The sequence below is a fragment of the Microtus pennsylvanicus genome, chromosome 1, assembly GCF_037038515.1.
Source record: "Microtus pennsylvanicus isolate mMicPen1 chromosome 1, mMicPen1.hap1, whole genome shotgun sequence".
Taxonomy (NCBI): domain Eukaryota; kingdom Metazoa; phylum Chordata; class Mammalia; order Rodentia; family Cricetidae; genus Microtus; species Microtus pennsylvanicus.
In genome coordinates this window covers 94,318,211-94,341,488 of record NC_134579.1, presented here as the reverse complement: position 1 = coordinate 94,341,488, position 23,278 = coordinate 94,318,211, and the positions used below count along the sequence as shown (strand labels likewise).

The 23,278-nt window shown below is 50.2% G+C and overlaps 2 protein-coding genes across 2 annotated transcripts in view; both read left to right on the top strand.

Moving 5' to 3' along the window:
- Positions 1-23,278, top strand: part of Sdk1 (sidekick cell adhesion molecule 1) — a 959,866-nt gene that overhangs the window by 863,710 nt on the left and 72,878 nt on the right. Inside the window, exons 29-31 of the mRNA XM_075974284.1 lie at positions 5,820-6,014; positions 10,481-10,682; positions 19,936-20,039. Of these exons, the coding sequence (XP_075830399.1) occupies positions 5,820-6,014; positions 10,481-10,682; positions 19,936-20,039 (501 nt within the window). The remainder of the gene's footprint in view (positions 1-5,819; positions 6,015-10,480; positions 10,683-19,935; positions 20,040-23,278) is intronic.
- On the top strand, positions 21,699-21,964 carry LOC142840315 (small ribosomal subunit protein eS27-like). The gene has a single exon (XM_075956895.1). The coding sequence runs from the start codon at positions 21,710-21,712 to the stop codon at positions 21,962-21,964; it is 255 nt and encodes an 84-aa protein (XP_075813010.1). The 5' UTR covers positions 21,699-21,709.

The following is a 23,278-nucleotide window of genomic DNA, read 5'->3' as shown; positions in this document are numbered from 1 at the left end:
ACTCTTCTGCAGCCGCCTCTCTCACACCGAGGGTGTGCAGGGGAAAGACCGCCGCCGTCCAGCCAATAGTCTCTTTGGCGTGTCAGGGTGAGGAGCGGGTGTTAATTCTTATGTTCAACACACCAGGGTGCAGGGCCTGCTAATGATGCCACATTCATTGGAGGGAAAATAATAGGAAGGTACAAACAGGAGCCCGAGGCTGCGGAGTTTTCTCTCGGTAATAGCTCAGTGTGGGAAGTGGATTGGAGATAGAAAATAATAACCCAGATTTCCTGCAGTTAGGGACAAATGATATTGTGCCGTGTGTTTTCCATACATTACCTCCTGAGTCTACACGGTGGCTGTCCCAGGTAGATATTCTTCTCTTTCTGTTTCAGAGACAGAAGGGTCAGGGGTTGAAGGTAGCTCTGCAGCGAGAATCCCCTTCCGTGAGAGGGAGGGCCCTACTGGGCTAGACAATCCAGGATCCCTGGGGAAATCCTAATCTGCCCAGAGTCAAGTCCTCAGATAAATGGCATAGTGTCTGCAGATAACAGGTGTTCACCGCCTACATGCTGAAATCATCTCTAGATGGCTGCCTGTGCCTGCTCCAGGGTAGACGGTTTTATAAGTGGCAGTCATGTTGTGTCCTCTCAGGACACCAAGAGTCCCCACTTGCTCAGCACTAACATAGGGCTTTCCTTGAGTTTTTAAAGGAACTTTAAAAATTTTATTTATGTGTGTATTGGAGTGTGTGTACACATTTGTCTGTGTGAGGGCATCGTATCCCCTGGAACGGGAGTATTAGAGAGTTGTGAGCTGTTGTATGGGTGCTAGGAATTGAACTTGGGTCCTCTGGAAGAGCAGCCAGTGCTCCTAACCACCGAGCCATCTCTCCAGCCTGATGTCTGTGTTTTTTACTCGGGTATGCAGTCTTGCTACATTGCCCTGGCTGGCCTTGACTGACTTGAGCTTTCAGGCATCCTGCCTCAGCCTCCCAAGGATCTGGGACTACAGGCTGGTGCCTAGATTAATGTCCTTTTCTTTTCTTAAAGAAAGGCAACTTCAATCTGGAGGTTTTCAAAAATGCCGTTAATAAGTACTGACTTCGTGACTAGAGATATCATTTCCAGTCACAAGATCTTAGACTTGTGGGGCTTGAGAGATGGCTCAGTGGTTAAGAGTATCTGTTGCTCTAATAGAGGATCTGAGTTCAGTTCCCAGCACCCATGTTGGTGGCTCACACTGTAACTTCAGCTGATGCTCTATGCTGGACTCCAAGTGCACCCACACACATGGCATATACTTACACACATATACTTAAATCACAATTTAGAAAACTAAGCATTAAGAGAAACTAAAAGAATTTAGAATTGGGCCATTGCCCTGGTCTCTAAAGAAGTAGACAGTGGTGTAAATACATGTTTCCATGGAGGGTCCTACTTTAAAGTTACCTGGTCTTTGCCGAGCTCAGACTGAACATGCGCCAGGAGCAGATAACTCAATAAACCCTGGCATGGCTGGGCAATGCCTGCGTGATGACCAAGGTGAGTGTCTGAGTTAGGGTTTCTACTGCTGTGAAGAGACACCGCGAACATGGCAACTCTTATAAAGGAAAGCATTTCATTGGGGATGGCTTACAATTTCAGAGTCCATTACCATCATGGTGGGACATCGCAGTGCACAGGCAGACATCGTGCTGGAGAAGGAACTGAGAGTTCTGTATCTCCATCTGCAGGCAGCAGGAGGAGACTGTGTGTCATACCGGGCATGGCTTGAGCATATGAAACCTCAGAGCCCACCTCCACAATGACACACCTAATAACATCACTCCCTGTGGGCCGAGCTTTGACACGCATGAATCTGTGGAGGCCATTCCTTTTCAAACCGCCACAGTGAGGAAGGTTAGGTATTAGTCCTAGCAACTCCAGAGCTAGGCCTGAGGCTTCTGTAGAACTGAGGAGGCAGAGGTGCTGATAGAAGGGGCCCTTGGGGAAGAAAAACATACATGACAAATAACTGCAGGTGCCACAAAGAGCCCTAGAATACCTGTGAGGGGCAGTCATGGCAGCAGCTTCTGCACTTACAGAGGGTAGAGACCAGCTGCTGTTACTGTTTTCTGGTCATGTGTGTTGATGCAAAACAAGAAGAGACACAGCTCTCACCTCAAAGGGAGATAGTTTATTCTGGAGCAAAATATCAAAATATGAGCATGGCCCAGGAACACAGGTTTGGGTTACCCCCAAATTCCACATTTCAGTTTGGTAACAGTTTGTGGGATTGTCTTAGCAACGGAGCAAAGAAAATCATAAATCAGGACAGTTTGTAAACATGTTCATGTGGACCTTGGGTAGGCACGTTACAGCAGAGCCAGAAAGTCACCGTTACAGGCCTCCGATGCTCTCCGACAACATGCTTAGCTTTGGGTGGTTGGTGGAAGTCAAGGATATGTTTGTACATATCAAAGGATTTACCTAATCATCAGAAGTTGCTAGTCACAGAGGTAGGCAGTAAATGCTATTTAGGGACTGAGACAGCCCAAGATAATTTTCCTGTAGAACTGTGACTTCAAGCTGTTGACAGATATTGACGTCTGTCAATAAGGTATCGGTCTTGGAGGGTGTTTAACAAAGGGGAGACATCTTCCCAGGAATGCCAATGAACACGTGTAGTTGAGAAATGACTACAAGGCAGGCCTTCCTGGGCCCGCCCTGTCCCTGTGAGATGTAGCCAGTTGCCTGCAGCACAGGGAACCCCAACAGCCTGTGAGATGTGACCTATGGTTCCCTCTTCAAGCTCAAGAGACAGAGGTTGTGTATGTGGGGGTCACGTTTCACATAACAGGGTTGGGGATTGGCAGAGCCAGGTGCCAGTCCAAGCACATCTCTGCAGCTGTAGAACAGTTTCTGCTGGGAAACCCTCTCACAGAGGGGCCTGCAGGGTGCAGGGTCTAACAGGAGTAGCCAAGGCAGGGCCATGGGCTGCGTGAGCTCCAAGACAGCTATGAGTATGGCATACAAAATCATAAACCTACTGAAAACATTACAAAATGTTATTGTATTCTTAATTTTCTCAAGCTCTCGTATATAGTGCATGTTGCCCCCTCTACCCCATGTTCTCCGCCCTTCTCTTTCCTCTTCCCCTCCCCTCCCACGGGCTCCTTTTACCACCTGTATAGCTAACTTCTACTTTTATAACATATATGTGCATGTGTGCATGTATATGTATGTGTATATGATTTTATGTTGCCTATAGAAAACCTAAGAACATGATTTCTCATTGTGCTTTCTCAATATATGTGACTTCCTATGATTTTTATATAAAAACAATATAACTTCATTCTTCTTTATAAATGGAAAAAGAGGGGTTTTTTTGTATATGCAGGGGTCGGGGAAATTGTGTGGGATCAGGGCATGGCTCAGCAGTTAACAGCATTTGCTGTTCTTGCAGAGGACATGGGTTCAATTCCTAGCACCACACTTCATACCTTGCAATTGCTTGTAACTCTAGTTTAAAGGGAGCTGATGTCCTTTTCTGGCCTCTGGACATTACACACACACACACACACACACACACACACACACACAGTGCACTGAGAGACAAGTAGGAACATGCACATAAGTTAATTTTTTATTTTATTGCACAGACCGTACATTTTCCTTAACCATGCCTGTGCTGTCGGATACCTGGATTGGCTCCACAGTGTGGCTGCTGTCAACATTGCTAGATGTTAGACAGACACACAAGTGTCTCTGTGCTGTGTCAACTTGGAGACTTTAGGGTAAATACCCAGAGGGGTTTTCGCTGGGTGGCGATTTTTCCATAACTTGATTGCATGGTTCTCAAGCATGAACCCTATATGACAACTTCTATCACATTGTCTAAGGCTGAACACTCCTGGAAGCTGGCAAAAGCTAAGAGGGGCCGTCTCCTCTCTGGAAGTGCAGGGGGTTCTTTTTAGAGAAAGTAGGACAGACCTGGGGCACCATCAGCAACCCAGGGCAAACCGTAACCTTTCCAGACGCCTTGCCCCCATGTGTTTGACCCGCTGGGGACCACTGCTGTTAGCACTCCTCAGAGTGAGACTGTTGGAACCATGTGCCCTGCACATGGCTGTCCAGTACTGTACATCTTCTCGTTATATCTCCGAAGGCCTAAGACTATGTCCCCTGGAGCACCCAAGCTCCATTTCCCATCACTGAGTGCCATGGGAGAAGTGATGGCCTAGAACGACTGGCCAACATTCTCTAGGTTGCAGTCCTTACTCAGTAAATAAGAAGGGCAAAAGTCTTGGAGCAGCTGCTGGGAGCCTCAGAACACTTAGACCCCACGGCAGAGAGAAAAGCTGGTCCCTCAGAGATAGGCAGTGGCCATAATGGTCATTTGGGAGTCTGGGGTTGGCATCTCATGTCACCAGGCATCACTCTGAACAGGGCTGAAGGTTGTGTCATCCGGCCTACAAGGCAATGATAATGACCCTATCAGTGACCGGCCGTGGCTAGGTCTGAAGGTCAGGGTATGCTCAATCTGACCTCTGTGTGGGTGTCCTCCTTGTCTCCCAGTGGAGGACTGGAAGAAATTCAGCAAACAGCTGGGGAAATTGTAGGCATCTTGGAAAAGCCCTAGAGCCAAAGGCTAAGCCAGGAGGAACAGGAGGAACAAAAGTACCACCTGAGGGCATCCAGAGGACTGTCCAAGCTGTGTAGGAGGAGGTGATTGGCAGGAGGTGAGCAGACCTCCATCCTGGTCCCGGCAGGCGGCCCCCACTCCCAGGCTGCCCTGACAGGCAGAGCCATGGAGGACCAGTGCGGCCTTTGATGCTGTTCTTTCTCCCCTGCTGAGTCCTCCTTGTTTAATGTGATCACTTGGGTTGTCATTAATTTTTTTCTAGATGTCACAGCACCCCATACATTCTGGTTTTAATCAGAAGCCGGACCACACGTGGTCCATGAGCCCAGAAGGCAGTCTGCCCCGTGGCTCACGGTTGGGTCTGGGAAATTGGCAAGGCCTCTGTTCAGAAGCCGACAGGCAGGCACTGGGGTTGCTTGGTTGGTGGGATTTGATCATTAATAATGTCTGATCAACCATGACCCCTTCATAATCAAGGAACTCAGAGAGACATGCAGAGCCAGGCAAACCCTGCCGCTCTGGAGTTATGGAAATTAACAGAAGGGGTATTGAACTATTTAACATGGAACCTCCAAACTCAGGAGGCCTGGGTGGGGGAGGCTGAGTGGCTGGAATCGTGGGAGATGAGAATGTGGGGAAGGCAGTAGCATAGCAAGGGGAAACTAGCAAGGGGGCTGAATAATGCAAGCCTAACCTCGCAGTGGTCCTGCCCGCTGCAGGCTTTGCTCCTGCTGTGAGAAGTGTGAAATCACCTGCTGAGGGCGGGCTCTGGCCTCTCCTGCCGGGTTGAAGGGAAGATCTGCACCATAGGAGGGGTGGTGGAAGGGGATGGAAGAGCCAGAGGCACTGGCTCGTGACAACCTCCCGTGGGGAACAATGAGGGGTCCCGGGTCTGGTGGCATTCTCCAAGTGTGCAGCATCCTGAGGAAAGACGAAGCTGTTTTCACATCTTGTTCCCGTGAAGGGTGAACTGTGAGACAAGTTCCACAGAGGACTGAGCTCAGGCAACCCACACTCATCACCAGGGCTGTGCGCTCCCTTTCAATATGCGCCCCGCGGCCTTTGGAAATCAGGAAGGAGCAGAGGGTAGGCCGTGTTTGGGTTTCCAATCTGGGCTGATTATGGGGTGTCGGGAGCGTAGGTTTTCTGGGCAAGCAAGAAAATAAATGGCTCAGCTGACTCCCTGACTCTGTCCCCAACCCCTCCCACAGGGTACCAGATTGCCTACCGCCTGGCCAGCGGCAGTCCCCACACCTTCACCACCGTCGAGGTGGGTGCCACGGTGCGGCAGTTCACGGCCACAGAGCTGGCCCCGGAATCTGCGTACATCTTCAGACTGTCTGCTAAGACGAGGCAGGGCTGGGGAGAACCTCTGGAGGCCACAGTCATCACCACCGAGAAGAGAGGTAAGCTCCCAGACCCAGATCTGAGTGTAGATGGCAGGGCACACAGCTGGTTAGTCAGCGCCCGGAAGCCTGGGCCACATGGAGCCGGGCAGGTTGTCATTTTTTTTTTTAAGTGTATGCGGCAGAGGTGGGTGTGTGTGCTCAGGCATATGCGTGTGCATATATGTGGAAGTCAGAGTCGAGTGTCTTCCTCTAACATCCCCCACCTTGTTTTTTGAGACAGTTTCTCGTTGAGCCTATAATTGGCTGTTTGGGCTAGGCTGGCTGGCCAACAAGTTCCAGGGGATTCTCCTGTCTCTGCCTCCCCAGCCCTGGCTTTCTTGCAGGTGCAGGAGAGCAGAAGTTGTGTCCTCATGCACGCTCTACAGGCACAGTACTTGCTGAGCCAGGTCCCCGGCTCTGAGCCAGGCGTGTTAGCAGAGTGTCCTTGAAGCACAACTGTTGGCCACCTGCCCACTGTCTCAAACAGGAGGCGAGAAGTGCAGCTCAGAGAGGCTAGCCCAGGGTAGCACAGAGCTTTGTCTGGAACAGTGGTTCTCAGCCTTGTTAATGCTGCGACCCTTTAACACAGTTCCTCAGGTTGCAGTGACACCCAACCATAAAATTATTTTTGTCGCTACTTCATAAGTGCAATTTTGCTACTGTTATGAATTGTAATGTAAAGATCTGGTATGTTGGATACCTGATATGCGATCCTGGGGGATGCGACCCACAGGTTGAGAACCACTGCTCTAGAACCTTCCACCGCAGCCCAAAGGCTTCTTTAGAAGCCATACCTCCACCAAAATTCAACTTGGAGAGCCAGAGGATTTATTGAGTCTCTTTACAGTACACAGTGGTAGGGGTTTGCTTATAAACGTCATGTAGGTGACCCCCAAATAGTTGCATCACCACCAAGTGATGACCTAGTGGAGTCTCCCTTTCAGCTAGCCTTCCACATCCTGTCTAATCTAGTATCTACCTCCCAGCACCCCTTGCAGCTAGCTAACGGGGGGGGGGGGGGCAGAAGAGCACAATGCTGGGATCCCAGGTAAGGGTCCTATCCTCCATCTACTAAGAAGTGTCAGTCAGTAGCAGCATCCCCATCACCGTAGATTCAGCTAATACCATATTATTCTGCTCAATTTGTTACTATGGTTACCAGTCCATGATGATATCTACTCTAAAATAGCAGTGATATTATTATGTTGTGCACAGATGCCCTCACAGCCAGACCCAGAGGTCTGAGGAACTAGGCCAGGAGGCCTGGGAAACACCTGGCGCTCAAGGCTCAGGGCTGTGAGGCCTTAGGCAAACCCTTCCCCTCTCTCTGTTATGGCACTGCCTTGGGAGGCCTGTGTGGTGCAGTTAGCACAACGCCCGGACATGCAGATGACTTTTCTCTTCATCAGCGAGGCTCCCAGGAGCTGGTGTGATGTAGATGCTCAACAAATGTGAATGTGTGCCATTACCGCATTGGTGGCACCTTTTATTACAAGATCTAAAGCAGGCCATTTCATGGATCCAGGAGTCGAACTCAGAGCGCTTAAATCTAACAGAGGAAGGAGGCAGGCACAGGGCTCACACCGTGAGCCAGTCCCCTCCAGGTATCACCTTTTCTGTTCCCAGCTGCAAGCTGCCAGTCAGGCTATGTTAGCCTTTCATTGCTGTAACAAAATACCCCCAGAAAAATAATTTTAAAAAGGAAGGTTAATTTGGGCTCATAGGTTTCTATGTGTTCAAAATAAGACTGTGGTGGCTGGGACTGCAGAGGTATGAAGGAGCCTTGTTTATGGGGCCCAGTCACCCCTGCAGAAGGTTTAATCTTCACAGCAGGGACATGCCAACTGTAGGAGGTGGGGCAGCCTGATCTCTGTAGGACAAAGATAATCTTAAAGCGTACAGGTATATCATCTAATGGCCTCGAACTCCAGATCCTCCCGCTTCTGCATCTTACATGCTGGGACTACAGGTGTATGCCATTACACCCATCTTTACAGGGTGCAGGAGACCAAGCCCACCCAGTCCTCGTTCGTGCTAGGTAAACACTAGACCCACCGAGCCACAGCCGCCACATGTTTGGGAAGACGCTGTCTCTGTCTTTCCTGAAGCTAACATCTTGCCCCTCCTTGCAGGTGTGCATGTATTACTACTGAGTTCTCCCCAGATGCTGACTGCCCTCTCGTTGGCCAGACACCTGGGCGGGGCTTCACTGGCACATCCCTTGTTGCCTCCATAACTCTGCAAGTGGATGCTCTCACTGGGTCCTTTGGGGAAGATTGTGCTTGAACTCAGAGTAGTGATTTGACCTCAATGCCCATGGCACTGGGAGGAACCAGGATCCAAACGATGGGTGCCGGGAGGGTCCTCCAGAGATTGGCAGCTGTAGCCTGCTCCCTAGAGACTTAGTAGTGTTCTTAAGAACCGATGGCATAGGCTTCGCTCAGGGACCCACGGGTAGCCACCCTTGGCCTTCGCCTTCTTCCCCTGGTCATGCACTCCTTAGGAGTGCCCAACACTATTTGTGTGTGTGGTTGCATACATACTTGTGTGTGCATGTTCGCAGGTGTACTTGTTTGTGTGATTTTGTGCAAGTGGGTGTTTGTATGCATGTGCAGTGTATACACATATGCATGGGTTTGTAGGCTAAAGTGCAGCCTCAGGGGTCTCTTGAGACACTCTCTACTTTGATCCTTGAGACAGGGTTTCTCAGTGGCCTGACACTTGCTGATTTGTCCAGGCTAACCGGCCAGCGAGCCACAGGGATCCACCTGCCCCCATTTCCCCAGATTATAAGCACCACCCCTCTGGGATTCTGTTCATATTGGTTCTGGGGATCCAACTCTGGTTCTCGTGCTTGTAACCAGAATCACTTTACCAGCTGAGCTCTCTCCAACCCATGAACCCTTTGGGGTCAAAGGATGGGTAAGGAAGGTTTGTTGTGGCCCCTACAGGACTTGAGTCAGGCCCGCATGAAAACATATACATAGACACCCTTCTGTTGGCGGGCCAGCTTGGCCTGGTCATGCCAGCTAGGTGCCTGGGCACAGGGCCACCATTCCCTACCCATCCCCCAGCCACTTAGGTGTGGAGAACTTTGACTTCTGACCAGGTTCTAGTAGACTTAGGGACAGGGAGCCTGAGCCATTTCCAGCAGCAGTGTGTCCATAGAAAGCCTTTGAAACTGGCCAGGGAGCCCAGCTCTTCCTCAGGCCTGCAGAAATCAAGCTTCCAGCCAGTGTGCAGACTCCCAGCCAGGAGCCCTGATTGAGCCAGATCGAAGTGCCTCTCACATCCCTGTCACTGCGGGACCCACGATCGATGGCTGCTTTATTACACGCCACACATTTTAATCAGAATCAATAGTCGTCATGATAAACAATTAAACAATTATTTCTCCCTCTATGGAACCCTCTGTCAAAATCAATGGGGGACAGGAACACAGTGTCAGGCACACGGTACCCATTCAAGGCCAAGGCTGGTCCCAAGCACCATTCATTCTAACCCCTCAGAAACCATTAGCAGCCCACAGGGATCCCCACCTGCTCTCGCCTCCCACTTCCCGGGAGAACTCAGCAGATTCCTCTCATGTGTTAGACTCAGGTTAACTAGAAAGAAAAAGAAATTAGGTTTTAAAGATGAGCTCAGCCCCCAAATCAGACAGCGTTCAAAGGAGGCTTGAGTGGTTTAGAAGATCACCGCCAGAGACGTCAGCTGTCATTCAGACATAGTTGCCCTTCCTTGTAGGGGCTGGGGCCTCTGGAGACACCCATTTCTGCCTGGTTCTGCTATGTGAGCAAGCCCTGCTGCCCAGTCAGACCTGATCTGGTGCATCCAAAGTGAGCTGTAGGACAACCTCCTCTCCCAAACCTAGGACTCGCTTGCTTGTCTCTCTTTGTGTGCATGGTGTTCATGTGTGGGCACATAAAGAAATCAGAGGTCCTGCCGGGTGGTAGTGATCCACACCTTAATCCCAGCACTCGGGAGGCAGAGGCAGGTGAATCTCTGTGAGTTCGAGGCCAGCCAGCTACACAAAGAAAGCCTGTCTCTAGAAACCAAGAGGAAAAATAAGAGAGAGAAAAATAAAAGAAATCAGAGGTCCAATCTTAGGTGTCGCCTTCCTTCCTCAGGTGCCAATCTGCCCTGTTTCTTAAGACAGAGTGTCTCCATGGGACCTGGAACTCTCCCATTAGGTGAGGCTGGCTGGCCAGTAGGCCCCAGCTCTCTGTCTGTCTCCACCCTCCTCTCTAGCACCAGAATTAAAAGCATCACCACTATGCACAGATTTTTATGTGGGATCTGGGGTCTGAACTTGGGTCCTCAGCTTGTATGGCAAATATATTACCTACCAGGCTAGACCAACTCCCTAGCCTCAGGACTTTCTTTCACCGTGCCTCTCCCACACAGCGGCTCTCATGGGCAGGCATCAGGGAGGAGCAAGGAATGGTCCCTCATGAATCCCTGCTTTTCTCCTCTTCTGGTTGCAGAGAGGCCCGCGCCCCCCAGAGAGCTCCTGGTACCCCAGGCGGAAGTGACAGCACGTAGCCTCCGTCTCCAGTGGGTCCCTGGCAGCGACGGGGCCTCCCCCATCCGGTACTTCACTGTGCAGGTGCGAGAGCTGCCTGGGGGAGAGTGGCAAACCTACTCCTCATCCATCAGCCACGAGGCCACAGCCTGTGCCGTCGAAAGGTACTGTGGGGTGGGGGTAGAATTCAGTTTTCATCTTTCTGAACCTGAGCTCTTGGTCGCTTGTCTCCCTACTGTGACAAAATGTCTTCTGGAAACAGCCTAAGTGAGGAAGGGTTTACGTTGGCTCGTGGTTTGAGGGTCCTCGGTCCGTCATGGCGGTGACAGCATGGAGCAGGAGTTTGAAGCATCTAGTCATATTGCGTCCAGCCAGGAAGCTCTTCACACCCTTCCTCATTCCAGGCCCCACCCCCCTGGAATGGTGCTACCCACACTCAGGGCGGATTTTAGCACCTCGATTAAACTAATCTTGATTAACCATCCCCTTGGGTTGACTCCAGGGTGATTTCAGAGTTTGTCAGTTGGCAGTCAGTGCTAACCATCACACTGGGCTACCTCACTTGACATGATAGCTGTTTCCTCATGGCCTTTCTTACGAACTCAGTACTGATGTGTGTGACATGCCTTTCCTCTATCTCCCTGCCCCACCCTGCTTATACCCTTCTCCCCCACCCATGTCCCCGCTTTGTCTTCCTATCATGTGTGTTCTGTTACCCTCCCATCTGTTCACCCCAAAGTCTCCTTCTAGCCTCTCATGGACCCCTTTATAGTTTCCTGGCCTCTCCCCACACTCACTCCCACACTTTACATGTGTGTAAAAGTTAGGAGCTAAGATTGAGTGCGACAGAGAACATGTTGAAATACTAATGGAGAAAAATTTAATTAATAAAAAACAATGTAAAGGTATTGGAAGGAAAGGGCTCCTATTTCCCTAAGGACTCTGAGAGAGTTCCAACCATGGCCCCATCCAGCTCACATAACAGGAGTCTGTATGGCCAAGGAGATGCCCCCACTGAGAGCCAGACCTCTGTCTCTGTTGACACTTCCCACACCAGGGACCCAAAATCTTTAGGGCCTTTCCAGATGTGCTACATCAAGGCCTGAGGACTTGGGAGACAAGAAGAGTGGGTCTGAACCCAGGCTGTATCCCAGCACCCCTAAAAGTTGGTGCTGGAAAAAAGGCAGAAAGAAGGGGGTGGGTCCTGGAGGTGAAGGCCAGAGAGACACCCTTTTTCTTTGAGGTTAAGTAGCCCCACCCCTTTGTCTTGCCTCTTGAAAGATAGACAGCACAGTCACGTTCTCCATAGTCACTGAGTAGCCACAGACATTGTGCTTGGTAAGGAGAAGCCCCTGTTCAAACAGGTGGTTTCATGTGGCGCAGAGGAGGCCTATCAGTTTCCTAACCAGCAACAACCAAAATGGAAGCTGATTTCAGTGTCCTGAGAAACTGCTTCACCCGTTGCCATGGTGCCATCCCTAATAATCCCAGCAGCGAGCCAAGTCTACTTTCCGTCTGCCTCATGAGATCTAGTGAAGAGACCAAGCTTGGCTGTGGAGAGCCAGAGGCTGTGGCCGTGGTCCAGAGCACAGCATGGTGTGGGGTTGCGAGCCTGGCATTGTGAGCACCTGAGTAGTGGCCACGGCTGTGGGACTGTTGGTGGGGAATGTTAGACTTGCTCGTGGAAAGATGGTGATACACCTGCAGTGGGTGGTTCAGAAGGAAGCTGACCAGTAAGTCTCCTCAGAAGGTGCAGGGCACCTTAGGGGAAAGGGCCTCGAGGTGGGAGGAAGAGCAGTAGACGGAAACACGTGGTATATGGAGATCTGGACATGACGGAGCCCGAGGGGGAAGGAAAGGCTTCCTGTAAGTCTAAAGATGAGCTTAATCAAGATGAGAGGGTGTGTGTGTGTCTGTGTGTCTGTCTATCTGTGGGGAGACAGAATACAGCCTGCTGAGGGCTGACAGGGGTGGGTGTCAAAGAGACTCTTCAGAGAGCAGCCTTCATCAGGGGGCTGATAGGAAGTTTCATGTCACAGGATTTGGTCCATCGAAACATGGGACGAAGAGCGTGGAAGATCCAGACACTGGTTAGGGTCCTAGATCCTGGACACAGCACAGGAAGATTTTAATGCTCTGGACCATAGAAAGCCTTGGAGCACCGAGGTCAAACGACCTCGGTGTGTGGGCTTTAGCCTTTTCAAAGTGGCCACACATTTGAGGGATGGGCCTGGGTGCTAACAGAGGAGCTCCAGGTTCTCCCAGACTCAAACTCAGGGGTAGTCTTGGAAAGGTGATTCAGACAGGATGGGGTAGTGGGTAGGGGGTGGTGTCAGGGGAGGGGGGTTAATTAAAGCAAGGAAGGAAGCAGGAATATGTTCGCAGGGCCAAGCAGAACAGCAACAGCCCCCTAGTCCTCGCATGGGGTCTGTATTTCTATTTTCCCCATCTTTGTGACTCCTCCAGGCTGAGCCATTCCAGGAAGGAGGCAGGCTTCTTGTGAAAGCCTGTTTTACCCAGAATTCAGTCTGTTATATGTAAATGTATAAGATCCAGGAGTAGCAGGGTGGTGGTGGCGGCTGCGGTGCACACCTTTAATCCCAGTACTCGGGAGGCAGAAGGAGGTGGATCTCTGTGAGTTTAAGGTCACCTGGTCTACAGAGCTAGTTCCCGGACAGCAAGGACTGTAACATAGAGAAATCTTGTCTCCATTTTTTTTGGGGGGGGGGTGGGCATGTTGGTCAGTCTCTCCAGGAGTTAGACTCTACTCTGTCAGTCACTACCCTGACAGAATAGCTTCTCAGAGAAACAGAACACTTAAAAGAAAGGAGGTGTGTGTGTGTGTGTGTGTGTGTGTGTGTGTGGTCCTTTTTGGGATGCAACCCAGCACCTTGTGCATGCTGGATAAATGCTTTGCAATCTATTAAGCAGCCCCTAACTGGAGGATTCTAGAAAAGTACTCTAGCCCTGAACCACACCCCAGTCCCTCACTGGGGGATTCTAGGCAGGTGCTCTACCACTGAGTCACACCCCAGTACTCACTGGGGAATTCTAGGCAGGTGCTCTACCACTGAGTCACACCCCAGACCCTCACTGGGGGATTCTAGGCAGGGGCTCTACCACTGAGCCACACCTCAGCCCCATCACTGGGGATTCTAGGCAGGGGCTCTACCACTGAGCCACAACCCAGCCCCTCACTGGAGGATTCTAGACAAGCACTGTGCCACTGAGCTACACCCAGCCTCCTTTTTACTTTTAAAGACAGAATCCCACAGGTGGTCCAGGCCGCCCTTCAACTTAAGTTACTCTGTAGCCCATGTTCTAGTTTGGTTTCTGTTGCAGGAATAAAATACTGGCCAGACCAGACTTGTAGAAAGGGAAGGGTTTGCCTTAGTTTGCAGGTTATAGCCTATCACCAAGGAATGTCAAGGCTGGAACTCAAGAAAGAAACTGGGAGGCAGAAACTATGGAGGAACAGTACTTACTGGCTTGCTTCTCTGAGCTTACCTAGCTACCTTTCTTCAGGCCTACCTGCCTAGGAAAGATACCAGCTACCGTGGACTGGACCCTTCCGAAATCAAGTAGCAACTAGGAAAATGTCCTATAATGTAACTGGAGGTTTATTTCCTGCCTGCCAGTTTCCGAATAACCACTCTGAGGCTTAATATTTATTATAAATGTTTGGCTGATGGCTCAGGCTTATCACTAGCTAGCTCTTACATTTAAATAACCCGTTTCTATTCATCTATGTATCTCCACATGGTCTGTGGCTTACCGGTGGTGCTCTGGCATGTTTTTCCTTGGACAGCTGCTGGCGAATTTGAGACTCCACCCTTTTCCTGCATCTTTGCTTGAATTTTCCACCTGGCTCTGTCCTGCCTTGCCATGGGCCAAAGCAGCTTTATTTATAGCCAATGAAAGCAATACATATTTACATCATACAAAAAGACATCCCACATCACTATAACATGTTCACAGGCCAATATGATGGAGACAAATTCTTGGTTTAGGCTCTCTCATTCCGGGTATGTTTAGGTTTGACAATAACTATTCTATGCAGACAAGCCTTGAAATTTGATCCTTCTTCCTCACCATCTTGAGTAGATCCCAAATGTACAACATTAGACCTAGCTGAATATTTAAAAGGTAGTTTCAGTGTCTTATGGATAACTAGGTAAAAAGCAGCAATGGGTAGTGTTCAGAATGTTCAGGATCTATACAACTTACATTCTAATGAAAATGAACCGATAAATAAGCTAAATTTAGCCCGGAATTTAGGCCTGAGGGAGGGACACCGAACTGCTGTGTCTTGCCTGCACCCACAACTATTTTCAAAGTACTTTGGCAGTGAAAGTAAAACTTGCATGCAATAAGCCTCCACAGTGAGCATCCATAGGACTAGCGCATGCTGCATGGTGTGAACCTGGCTCCTGAGTCAGCAGAGCAGTGGCCATAATAGAGTTTTGAAAGGTCCCTGTGCTGCGAAGTTGCCTCGTCTCCTGAATGCTGGGCACTTAGAGGTAAGAGCTGAAGTAACAGTGTTAGCTCAAAACTGTGCCTTAAGCCTGTGCAGTGTCTGAGTTTGGAAGGTGAGGTGTACGGAATGTGCAGAGGGCCAACAGAAGCTGCCCAGAATGTGAACGGACTTTATCTCATCCAGAGAGGCAGGGAAAGAGAAGCTTCCAGAAGAGCAAAGAGAGAGTGGCGTTTATGCATTGTCTGCTGTGTGCCAAGATCGTTAGATCCCTGATGGTGATTCAATGTTCACAAAATGATCTCAGGGACTCTGATCTCCATTTTTACAGGTGCACAAAGTGAGGTCATAAAAACCAAACGACTCAGCCCTAGCTGGTAATGACGGAGCTAAATTTCAATTCTGCCTGGCCAGCTCCACGGCAGAGGCTTAGGCTGTCCAGGAAGAGTAGAGGGAGTGGGGGGATTCGATGGACAGGACTTTCTTTTCTTTATCAGGGAGTCCTTGAGATTGGCCTTGATGCCCGATTGACCCTGGCGGGATAGAGGTTTGGGCTGGGATTGAGGTGGGAGCAGCTATGGTCAGAGGCAAGATCTGTAGGAGTGGGCGGGGCCAGAGGCATTTGCACACAAGATGCTAGTGAGTTATTTAGAGCCAGGGTTAGCTCCCTGGACACCCTGTTTTTTACCTGCCATCTACTTCCAGGTGTCCTTGGTGAAAGAATCCCAGGAGTTCCTGGTCTGCTGCAGGCTCCTGTTCCCACTCTCCTTCACACTCAACCTCATTTGTCTCTGAGCTGGTCTGGTCTGCCCAGCCACAGGCCACACATTACCTACAGCACACTGCTCGCTGTGTTGAACAGGGCTCCCAAGGCAGGCAGGGCAATGGAGAAAGAGTCCTTCGGGAGCAGAGTCCTCGTAGGCCCCTAAATGCTTACTCTGTGTGCTGGCTGCTGAATGTGGTCTCAGCTCACTCCAGTCTACATGTAGGGCTTGTTTCTGGTTTTATTTCAAATTCTACTTTAAAGTGTTTTGCATTATTCTTGAGAATTTTGTGCATATATACGAGCATATATGATCGTGTCTATACTTCCAATTCCCTCAAAATCCCCCATAACACATCCCTACAACATGTGTGTGTGAGAGTGTTTGTGTGTGGAGAGAGAGAAAGAGAGAGAGACAGAGACAGAGAGAGTGCTCCCACTAAGTCCATTTGGAGCTGTCCACATGTGCATTGATATGAGGCCATCCACTGGAGCATGGGAATCCTACCAGTGGCCACATTCTCAAAAAAACCAATCCTGTCCAGGAACTTCAATAACCCTCTTCTGGCTTTTGAGACACGTGTGTGTGTGTGTGTGTGTGTGTGTGTGTGTGTGTGTGTGTGTGTGTGTGTGTGTGAAATAAATCTTTGAGCTGAAGAGATGGCTCCGTGGTTAAGAGCACTTACTGCCCTTGCAGAAGACACAGGTTCAGTTCCTAGCACCCATATCAGGTGGTTCTCAACTTCCTGTAATTCTAGTTCTTGGGGATCTGACATCCTCTTCTGGTTTCCATGGCATCTGCATGCACATGGTACATATAAGCATGCACAGGCACACTCACATATATCAAATAAATAATAAACAAACAAACAAACAAATACTCCTTCTTCCTCTGGCCCTCAGCAACTGTCTACTGTAGTTCCACAGTAAAGTGTGGGTGAAGCCTGGAGATGATTGACCCCGTGCGGATGATCCAAGATATTATGCGTTCACAAGTGTAACAACCACGTCATGCCCAGGAGGCATCATTTCATGGTGCTCTTAAGTGCTTCTTGCTTCCTCTTTTGCTGTGTTCCCTGAGCCCTCGGGAAGGAGGTTGATGTGGATGCCCAGTGTAGGGCTGAACACTCAGTCTGATACTGTTAGTACTTGACCAGTTATTCCCTGCCCCATATTGCTGCTGCCCACTGCCAAAACGAAGCAGCTTCTCTGGCCAAGGTGGAGAGCAGCCCAAGCCTGTGGGTATGAACACAAATATTTAGGAGACACTTTGAGAGCATGCCCAGTTAGGAAAATAATAATAACAACAACAACAATATATCCCAGGGCCCACGACCTCCTCAGCGACATGCTTTTGAACAGGATTATATTATCATACATAAAATCCCCTTTGTGGAGCAGACCTCCAATCCAGCCGGAGGGGGGTGAGTCACCCCATTTCAGTTGAGCCACTACTATACAGTTGGCATATGGTGCCTTGCAGGTCAGTACTGCAGCATGTGGCAGGTGCCCTCTTCTACCTCCCCGAGAGGATTTGGAACATCAGTGTCACCATGATGTATTTGTTTCCTCAGCAGAGTGTTACTGACCATCTTTAGGTGCCTAGCACGGCTCTCCATGCTAGAGCGGCAGGACTCCCTTAGGCTGTGAAAACCAAAGAGAGAAAGACCAAGGATGTGACTCAGTCAGTAGAGCGGTAGAGCGCTTGCCTAGCATGCACAAGGCTCTGGGTTCAACCCCAGCACCGCACAGAGCCTGCCATCCAGTTCTTAGAGATGGAGACAGGAGGATCAGGAATTCAAAGTCACCTTCAGGAACATAGTAAATTCGAAAGGAAGGAGAGAGATAGGAAGGAACAGGACAACAGAGATCTAGGACAGTTATATGATATGCACTCACTTTAGCTGCTGAAGATAATACCTAAGAAATAAGAATGCTAACAGCTGTGCATGTGAGGGGTGTGCACACATGTGTATGTAGATACAGTCACACATAGGTTAGATGAGGATGACATGTGTCCTGCTCTGTCACGCTATCTTATTCCATTGAGACAAGGTCTCTTACTGAACCTGGAGCTAGTCTGGCGGGCAATAACCCCTCCCCCATCCCCTGGCAATCATCCTGTCTCCACCCTCTCCTTCCCCAAGCACAGGCACAGCCTTAACCCACATGGTAATCGGGATTTGAACTCAGATCCTCTCTGTGCTTGCACAGCAAGCGCTCTTACCTGCTGAGCCACCTCTCCCACCCTGTTTCAGTTGTTTTCAGTGAGGGCTTACTAAGCCACTCCTGAGGGCCACATCTGCTTTGATTCTCAGGACAACGTCTTGATGTCCGTCTATCAGATCCCCAGACAAGGACGTGCCTGCAAAGTGGCTCTTCCAAGCATGGCTGGGGCTGAGGAACTGGGAAGTATACTTCAGAGCCCACATTTTTAGGGACCCCATGCTTCCCACCACACCAGGCAGGAGAAGCAGGCAGTTAACTCAAAGGTGGGCCACTCAGCATCTGAGATTGGGAAGTGACAGGGGACAATAGGCGTTTATCCCTGAGACTAGACACAGTAGCTTCTGGAAAGCCAGGAACAGGTGGACGTGGTTTATTTGAGCTAAACAAAAGCTGTCCCCAGAAACCACAGCAAAGATCATTGTAGGCAGTGGGCCTTCAAGGAGCTTCTCAGTTAAGCCGAGTTAAACCAACCAAGACCAGATTCTCCTGGCTGCTGCTGGTGAGGCCAGGCCTGTAGGGGTCTAGAAATTGGCAAGGCCAGATTATTCCCGGGGCTTTGAGTGGAGCATCCCTCAGGCTTTGGAGAAATGCTGTAATCCAATGTATCCAGAGGAGCACAAAAGTAGCTGATCGTCATGGCATCTCTGCAAAAATGCAGCTCTCTCCTCAAGGGATAAGAGAATTATTCTGGAGTCAACACACGTGACCATAGTCCAGGAACACAGATCCAGGATTCCCCATATTCCAACATAGTAACAAGTCCGTGGAGTTTTTACAATAACAACAAAGAAAGCCCTAAGTTGGGGTGATTTAGAATACACTGGTGGAAACCACAGGTAGGTGGGTTACAGTAGAACAGGGGAATCCCTGTGACTGCTTCAGACGCTGGCTGGGGACATCCTTAGCCTTCAGATTGGTGGAAGCCAGAGGTCTGCTTGTACCTTCTGAACGGATATGTCTAAGTTAAGTCGGACACAGAGGTGGGCATAAACGGCTGTCCAGAGCGCTAATGGGAGCCCAGTGTAACTTGCTCCCAATGTGCAGCCTTCTGCAGATTCTGGCTCGTCAAGCAGCCTTGTAGAATTACCTTTTCCTTCCTTCCTTCCTTCCTTCCTTCCTTCCTTCCTTCCTTCCTTCCTTCCTTCTTTCCTTCCTTCCTTCCTTCCTTTTTGTCTTTCTTCCTCCCCGTCCCCCCCCCCCATCCACTCCCCTTCCTGGGGACTTTAGTCCCTGGCAGTTTCTGAAACTGATTCTGAGTTTTCTAAAGAACAGAACCCGTCTTGGAAGCTAGAGTTTCCCTGCTGGCCCATTTCCTGCCTGTGAAGTGGTGCGCTGATGATCTTGGGAACTTGTCCCTAATGCAAGCTGGACAGGGCATGCTCGCCCTCCGTGTTGCATGGGGCATGCTCACCCTCCGCGTGACTTGGGCCCAGCACCTGGAAGGGGGAAGGATCCTGTGATCATGCCTGACTTGAGTGGGGCAGAGACATTGGTGAATCCAAAGAGGTTGGCCAGCCAGAATAGAGCCCTGACAGGAGCCCTAGGGAGAAGTGAGGGACAGCTTCACTCTGGGTATGTTAGGGCTAGAAGGTAGATCTTTTCAGTTCTTCCCCTAGAGCCCAATCCATCTCTGCCCCCTCGATCCTTGGCCTAGGCAAGCAGTAATTTACTGTGTAGCATCTTATTAAAGAGCATTGAAAGTCCTTGGAACAAGACTTTCTCACTCATGTGTCCCTCCATGAAACCGTCTCACTCTGAGCATCATGGCAGACTAGGGGACCCTAAAAGGCCCTGGTAGCTACATCTAGGGAATGGTTCCATCCTTCCTGGTGGCAGGGTAACCCAACTTCTGTTTCTGGGGCAGGAGAGACTTCTGACACCCCAGTCCCACTATTTCCTAATTATAAATTCAGACAGGACTGTGGTCACTGATTTCTGTATTCCATTACAGGCTGAGACCTTTCACCTCCTACAAGCTACGCCTGAAGGCCACCAATGACATCGGGGACAGTGACTTCAGTCTAGAAACAGAAGCCGTGACCACATTGCAAGATGGTGAGCAAAAGCCAGCCAATACCACCCCGCCCCACAGCTCTGCAGAAGCCGGAGGGTACCTTCCCCCCAGAAAGAGACCCTGCTCCAGTCTTGAGCAGAGAGGGGAGGTCACCAGGGAGGGTGACAAGCAGCAGAAGTCCATTAGTAACTGACAGCCTGGGGTGTTCCTACACACCCCACGGTCATAAATCAAGGTCCCCCGGAGAGTTTCCAGATGGAATGGAACTCCTTTCGATTGGCTTCCAAAACCGTCCTCCATTAGAAATTGAATAATTAATGGGAGTCGTTAAAAATGAATGTCATTGGGGAAGCTGGGTCCAATCAGTTTCAGATCTGCCCCGGCCCCACCCCAAGCACCAGGTGGTTTCTTCACCGGCTTCTGACCTCAGAGGCATTGGGCCTGAAGATACCCCATCCTGGGTATGGGAGGAAGTGCAGTGAACCCGGGAGACAGCTCCAGCAGACATAGACTGACAAGTGGGATGGGAGACGATGGATATCAGGCAACTCCCGGCTCAGACTCAGAGCTGGGCACTTAGTTCAGCCACTGGGGCTTTGCGATAACTCCCAGAAAACCCCATCTCTTCCATTTAACGCTCCAGTGAGGTGGTTTCCAAATGGACCAGGTCCCCGCTGCCTCGCCCTGTGACCTCACATCATGTGACTTCCCCTCTCCACACACACATGCTTTTCTGAGCCCAGAAGTTTAACTTTTACCACACAGAGTTTCAGGGCTCCTCGAGGACTAGCCCAGGGGTGGAGGTGAGCCATTTCCAGCTCCCCAGCCATATTCAGACATTGATGCAAAAACAAAATACAACAAACAAACAAAAACAAAACAAAGAACAGGTCTCCCCCAACGGGAAGGGGAGACACTTTACTTAGGAGTCAAATGTGAGTGATCATGGCCCAGTGAAACACAGATTTGGGTCACCCCGAATACTGCCATGTTCCAACACATTAGCAATTCCACAGTGTTTACAGTGGCAGAAATAAGAACATTTTAAATCAAGAACAATTTTGAAGACATTGGTGAGAATACCGGGTAGGCAAGTTAGTCATCTCTGCTTCAGACTTGTACAGTGATATGTTTTAGTCTTGGGTGGGTGAAGCTAGGTGTCTATTTGTACATTCCAAAAGGACCTAAGTCCTGAGGGTGTTAGACAGCACACAATAGTAGGCAGTAAGTGGCTATTTAGGGGCTAAGATGGCCCAAGATAGTTCAGCTTTTGACCTTCAACATTCCAGCTCTCCAGGGTTGCAGTCCTAAGGGACTTCTGTTAACGTAAATGCAGCAGCCCCTCCCCCCATCAAGAACTTAAGTTACTGCAGAGACTCAGGCTGCACACCCAGCATCCCCACTGTGGCTGGGTCCACTGGGTCTGGTATCTGAGAAGTAGGCCTCTCAGCTCCCCAGAATCCCTGGAGAAACCTCAGGGCCCTCATCCTGAGAGGTGTTGAGATTCAGATGCAGCAGAGCTCAGGGAAGAAGTTATGAGTCATCCAGGTAGCTAGGTGGCCCAAAGTGCCTGGTAGGAGGCTTGGGAGACCACTCAGAAGCAAAACCCTTCCTTTCACTGCTACGGATGAGTGGAGGGAGAATGTCATCAATGATCTCACTTAAAAGTGAGGGCTTGCCTTTCCGGCAGTGACCACCTCCCTACGAGAACATGCCTCTCGCAAAGGATCTCCTTCATCCCTCTCCAGAGGAGGAAAAGAGGAAACACAAGAAAAAGCGCCTGGTGCAGAGCCCCAATTCCTACTTTATGGATGTGAAGAGCCCAGGATGCTATAGAATCACCACGGTCTTTAGCCATGCACAGACAGTGGTCCTGTGTGTCGGCTGCTCCCCTGTCCTCTGTCAGCCTACAGGCGGGAAAGCAAGGCTGGCAGAAGGATGCTCCTTCAGGAGGAAGCAGCACTGAAAAGCACCAGATTCGAGATGAGTGGGAACCATCCCAATAAACACATAAGTGAGGGCTTACAGGCAGGAGAGATGAGTCAGTGGGTAGCGTGCTGGCTGCTCAAGCATGAGGACCTGAGTTCAAATCCCCAGTGCCCATGTAAAATACCCAGCGATACTTGTAACCCCAGCTGGGGTTTGAGGAAGGACCCCGGGGGTTAGCTAGCCAGCCAGTCTGGCCAAAGTGGGAAATCTTGATATTCAGCAAAAGCCCCTCAAAGCTAAGGTAGAGAACAGCAGAAAGATATCCAACGCTAACTTCCAGCCTCCACATGCTCCCCCAAGGACCAGCATGGAGACATAAACATATACACACATGCATGGAACCTCTGCACACAAACAGACAAAAGGTGGTGTGGAACAAGGGTAGAAAGTCAGCATCAAATGTAAACTAAAGAAAAAAGAACCTCTCATTTTTATCTTGCATCAGACACAATGGAGAGAATATTTGCAATGGTGCGCTAATTCTTAGAAGAAAGGGCCAGACACCCAGCAAGCTGCTGTCTTTGTCGGGTTATCTCTGACAAACAGGGAGCATGGGATCCTGACAGGCTCCTGAGACCTCAGGGAATAGGCCCTTACTGAAAAGCTATTCAAGGAACTCTCTGGGCTCCCCATGCCCCTTCTCAACCCTTTGATATTCAAATGCAGCTTTTGAGGCCCCTATCTCATCATCTCCCTTGTCTGAGACTTGCAATTTCCCTTTGTGGTTGGATTTGCATTGTGTTTGTGGCCCTTTGTCTCCCTCTGTGAGGTGGAGATTGACTGGCAAGATCAGCCCTACCTTAGCTGGGAGAGAGGGGGCCTTTGATGACTGATTAACATTTCTCCCTTACTGTGCTAGGGATGGAACCCCAGGCCTTGCAGGTGCTTACCCCAACCCCTCACTGGGGGATTGTAGGCAGGTGCTCTACCACTGAGTCACACCCCAGCCCCTCACTGGGGGATTCTAGGCAGTTGCTCTACCACTGAGCCACACCCCAGCCCCTCACTGGGGGATTCTAGGCAGGGGCTCTACTACTGAGCCACACCCCAGCCCCTCACTGGGGGATTCTAGGCAGGGGCTCTACTACTGAGTCACACCTCAGCCCCTCACTGGGGGATTCTAGGCAGGGTCTCTACCACTGAGCCACACCCCAGCCCCTCACTGGAGGATTCTAGGCAGGTGCTCTACCACTGAGCCACACCCCAGCCCCTCACTGGGGGATTCTAGGAAGGTGCTCTACCACTGAGCATACCCGCAGTAGCCATTGTTTTTTGTTTTTCATAGAGCTTT

Coding starts and splice junctions, on each gene's coding strand:
- LOC142840315 (XM_075956895.1), top strand. CDS start 21,710: ATGCCTCTCGCAAAGGATCTCCTTCATCCCTCTCCAGAGGAGGAAAAG.